The 3,867-nt window shown below is 44.7% G+C and overlaps 1 protein-coding gene across 2 annotated transcripts; it reads left to right on the plus strand.

The window, feature by feature from the left end:
• The first annotated feature begins 533 nt into the window (after nt 1–533).
• On the plus strand, nt 534–2,607 carry LOC120692707 (protein IN2-1 homolog B-like). Of its 2 annotated transcripts, XM_039976082.1 has the most exons (10): nt 538–661; nt 804–878; nt 1,019–1,079; nt 1,202–1,285; nt 1,380–1,478; nt 1,565–1,673; nt 1,776–1,852; nt 1,942–2,049; nt 2,119–2,199; nt 2,329–2,607. In XM_039976082.1, exons 2-10 carry the CDS (start codon nt 811–813, stop codon nt 2,332–2,334), a joined length of 693 nt encoding a protein of 230 aa, XP_039832016.1. In that variant the 5' UTR covers nt 538–661; nt 804–810; the 3' UTR covers nt 2,335–2,607. The 2 variants fall into 2 exon arrangements, with proteins under 2 accessions (XP_039832015.1, XP_039832016.1); XM_039976081.1 differs by having other exon boundaries at nt 534–878.
• Nucleotides 2,608–3,867: the final 1,260 nt, after the last annotated feature.

A 3,867-nucleotide genomic window follows, 5' to 3' on the forward strand; every position in this document is an offset into this window, starting at 1 on the left:
CAGAGTGTACTTTTCCCTAGATTTAATATAAAATATATTTTCATGATATTACCTATATATATGGTGTCACAAATATTAATACTCTTCTCTATAAATTTGGTTAAAGTTAAGATAATTTAACTTCAGAAAACTAGAATGATACTATTTTTGGGATAGAGGTAGTAGTGTTACTCCGAGAGCCCCTGTAAATATGACCAATAAAGTGAGCCGTCATCCATGCAGATCTTTGTTCAAGTGTTCAAGCCTGCAAGGCCGGCACATGATTTCGTTAGCAATTAACAATCTCGCAGGACTTTCTCAAAAAAAAAAAAAGATCTCGCAGGACGGTGAAGAGCTGCAAGGTGTTTACTTTTCAGTGTTGAATAATAATCGCCTCCGAGCTCCGACTAATGTGCTGCTCATATTGTGACACGCCAAATCAATGACATGGCTTCAGCCATTACCACTCACTCATCTCGCCGCTACTCGTCACTGCTGACGCTCGAGCTGAATCGTTGACTGATGACATTGGTGCTCTTGGTTAGAAGCTTAGTACGTGCGTGCAGTATAACAGCACCGGAGTTTTCACTTGCAAAATGCATCCTTTTTCACCTTTGTGGCTTTGTATTGTATCACAGCAGGTGGCGGTTGAAGCATCACCGGCTGTAGCAAGTTCTTAACAGTTCTGTAGCAGAGTTAGTTGAAGCATCACAGCCTGTAGCAAGTTTTTGACAGTTTGTTTTTACTCCTCTGGATGATCATATGACGTAGTTGGACATGAGACACAGTGCCATGTCATCATTATTTTTTTTCTGTGAATGCAGCTTTGAAATGGAAACACTTCCTCCTACCTTGCCATCTGCTTGTGAGCAACCACTTCTGTACGATGGCACAACCAGGTCGATTATTGCTTTGCTCTCTGAAGTTTGATAGGCCACAGACTGCATTTGCAATTATGCATGTTCAGTACTCATGGTATTGTGCTGTGTGTCTGGCTGCACTTTACCTAGCTGACATCTTCTTAGATCTGGAACTACAGATTGTACATGTCGTACGTTTGCCCTTATGCGCAACGTGCATGGATCACAAGGAATTACAAGGTACTGCTGATCGTGTGCGGTCTTCTTGAGCTAGTTTTGATCCATGAGTACATGCTTTACTTATCGGGAAAAAAAATCAGTACATGCTTTTGAATTGGAATGTGATTGCTTTGGGGCACCAGGGTTTGCAGGAGGAGATCAAGCTAGTCCCCATGGACATGGCAGATAAGCCAGCATGGTACAAGAAGGTTTACCCCAAGAACGAGGTGCGGCTAGACTCCAGATACATGTAGTTTTACCACGGTAAAAGAAATTTATGAAACAATTACCACTTGTTGAGTTTGTCCTTCTCCCTGACAGGTGCCAGCCTTGGAGCACAACAAGAAGATCATAGGAGAGAGCTTGGATCTGATCAGGTACATAGATATCAACTTCGACGGCCCTAAACTGATCACAAATGTGAGTTCATCGTAACTGTACTTCACCGCATGATGGAGTTGAGTATCTTGTTCTTCTTAGGTTGGTAATCCAACTGGTTATCTCAGGATCCTCAAAAGCAAAGGTTTGCAGAAGAACTGCTGGGATATTCAGATGCTTTCAACAGGGCGATGCTCGAAGGACTGAGATCCAAGGGGCCCGTGATTGCTGAAGCTGGCAAGAACTAAAAATATTTAACTATTCTTATTCAATTTCTGTTGTACTTATTGATTGTGCACATACTATATCCTCATTTGTTAAGCATTTTCTGATGATCAGTTGCTGCTCTGGACAAAATAGACAGCTCCCTATCAAAATTTGATGATGGTCCTTTCTTCCTAGGTCAATTCAGTCTGGTAAAAATGCAGAACTATTTTTGGCCACTTCTTCTAGCTGTTTGAAAAAGAAAATCAAAGTACTAATGGTGTTTGAGCTTTTGGGACAGGTGGACATTGCATATGTACCATTCATCAACGGATTTCAGATATTTTTTGCTGGCATAAAGAATTACGAAATCACAAAAGGGAGAGTTCACATACAGAAATTTATTGAGGTAATTGGAATAACATTTCCATTAACTTATTTTAACAGGGTGTCCTGACTCCAGAACAATGTACTGCAGGAACTGAACAAGATTGACGCATATACACAGACGAAGCAGGATCCTGAAGTTCTGCTTGCTCTCACAAAGAAGAAGTTTGGGGTATGAGTTAACTTTTATACGGCCATCTGATCTGAGATACTACCTACATGTGTTGTCGGTCAGTTGTGCTGGCTTGTAGCAATAGCAGCACTTCTTGCGTTTCTGACGGATTTATGATTTCTTCTGCAGATATAAGGTTTTCACCTCGGCGTTCTGATGCACAGATGAATAATGATGAAACGAAGGACCGAATCTGATAGTTTTCAGCTCTCTTAAATGTCTATACATAAGGATGTATATTCTTGGTCTGTTGACACTTGGCAGATTTTCCATAAGAATAATTAGGATGAGATCTCAATAGCTTGTTTGTTGAATGATGTGTCGATATGTTTTGTTCTCCAGGATGCAAAGTTACATACACTTCTAATATTTTATTCATAAGGCCAGTCTTAGTGAGAGGTTTCATAAGAATGTTTTCAAGACTGTCAGCATGACACTTAAATGAAACCACCTCTCTCAGTGCACAACCTCTCTCAGTGCACAACCTCTCTCAGTGCACAGTTTTATAGACAGATCATAATATTAAATTATGCAATGGTGGTGTGATCAAATGGATCATGTTAATTATGTAACCTTTTGTAAAACAATATACTAGAATATAGTTCATTTAACATACTAGCATGAATAAAATACAGAAATCTCGTACCTATAACATTCTGCATCTCGAAGTCACAGAATGTTAAATTATCCATAAATAATTTGATCAAATTTGAGATTAAGATTGTGAAAATAGTGAGGCTAATTTAAAAAAAGAACCAATGCCTTCCATTAGGAAAGACATCAACCAGTCCCTGGCTTCCATTAGGAATCTCCTGCTGCCTTGACGGGCAGAGGAAGGTTGGCCGCCGCCGCCGCCCTGGCAGGCAGGTTGCCTCGGCAGGCTGGCTTGCTGGCGCTGCCGCCGCCCTCGACTGGGCAGGCTGGTTGGATGGCGCTGCCGCTGCCTGGGCGTGCAGGCAGGCCGCCGCCCAGGGGCTCGCTCGGAGATGATGAGGTAGCGTGCGGGTCGCGGGAGGCGCCGAGCGCGGGCAGCGCCGAAGAGGGGATGCACGAGTGCGGGAGCGGAAGGAGGCGGGGAGCGAGAGCACGGGGATGGCGCGGCGGCGAAGTGGATCCAGCGATGAAATGAAACGAGGGAGCTCTCAATGCGCCTTTCATCTGATTTCATCGGACTAGGTACTCGAGCCACAAGGGTTTCTCTGCCATGAAACGGTCCTATTCTCTCAGAGGGAGCTCTCAATGCGCCTTTCATCTGATTTCATCAGACTAGGTACTCGAGCCACAAGGGTTTCTCGGCCATGAAACGGTCACATTCTCTCTTATTAATCCTCTTGTCAAATCAGTCAATTTACTCATGTGTCTACCTAATTAATGCCGTGAAACCTTCAAGAAACTCCACTGAGACTGGTCTAACCGAAGTTCCCCCACGTCGTCCCTCCTGGGGCGGCACGTGCGGTTCCCTGACGCCGCCGCCACTAGGCCACCTCCCACCCGCTCCCCAGTCTCGCTGCTGCTAGAGGTGGCCATTGGAAGCCCGTGTGGTGGCGGCTGCCGCTGCCGACGGCACGAGAGCTCACCCCTTCTCTCAGCTCCCCATCCTCCTCTCCAAACCCTAACCCTAGGTCGCCATGGTCGTCGCCGGTGTTGCGGTCCTCCTACCAGATCCGC

Source organism: Panicum virgatum, chromosome 9N (assembly GCF_016808335.1).
Source record: "Panicum virgatum strain AP13 chromosome 9N, P.virgatum_v5, whole genome shotgun sequence".
NCBI classification, from domain to species: domain Eukaryota; kingdom Viridiplantae; phylum Streptophyta; class Magnoliopsida; order Poales; family Poaceae; genus Panicum; species Panicum virgatum.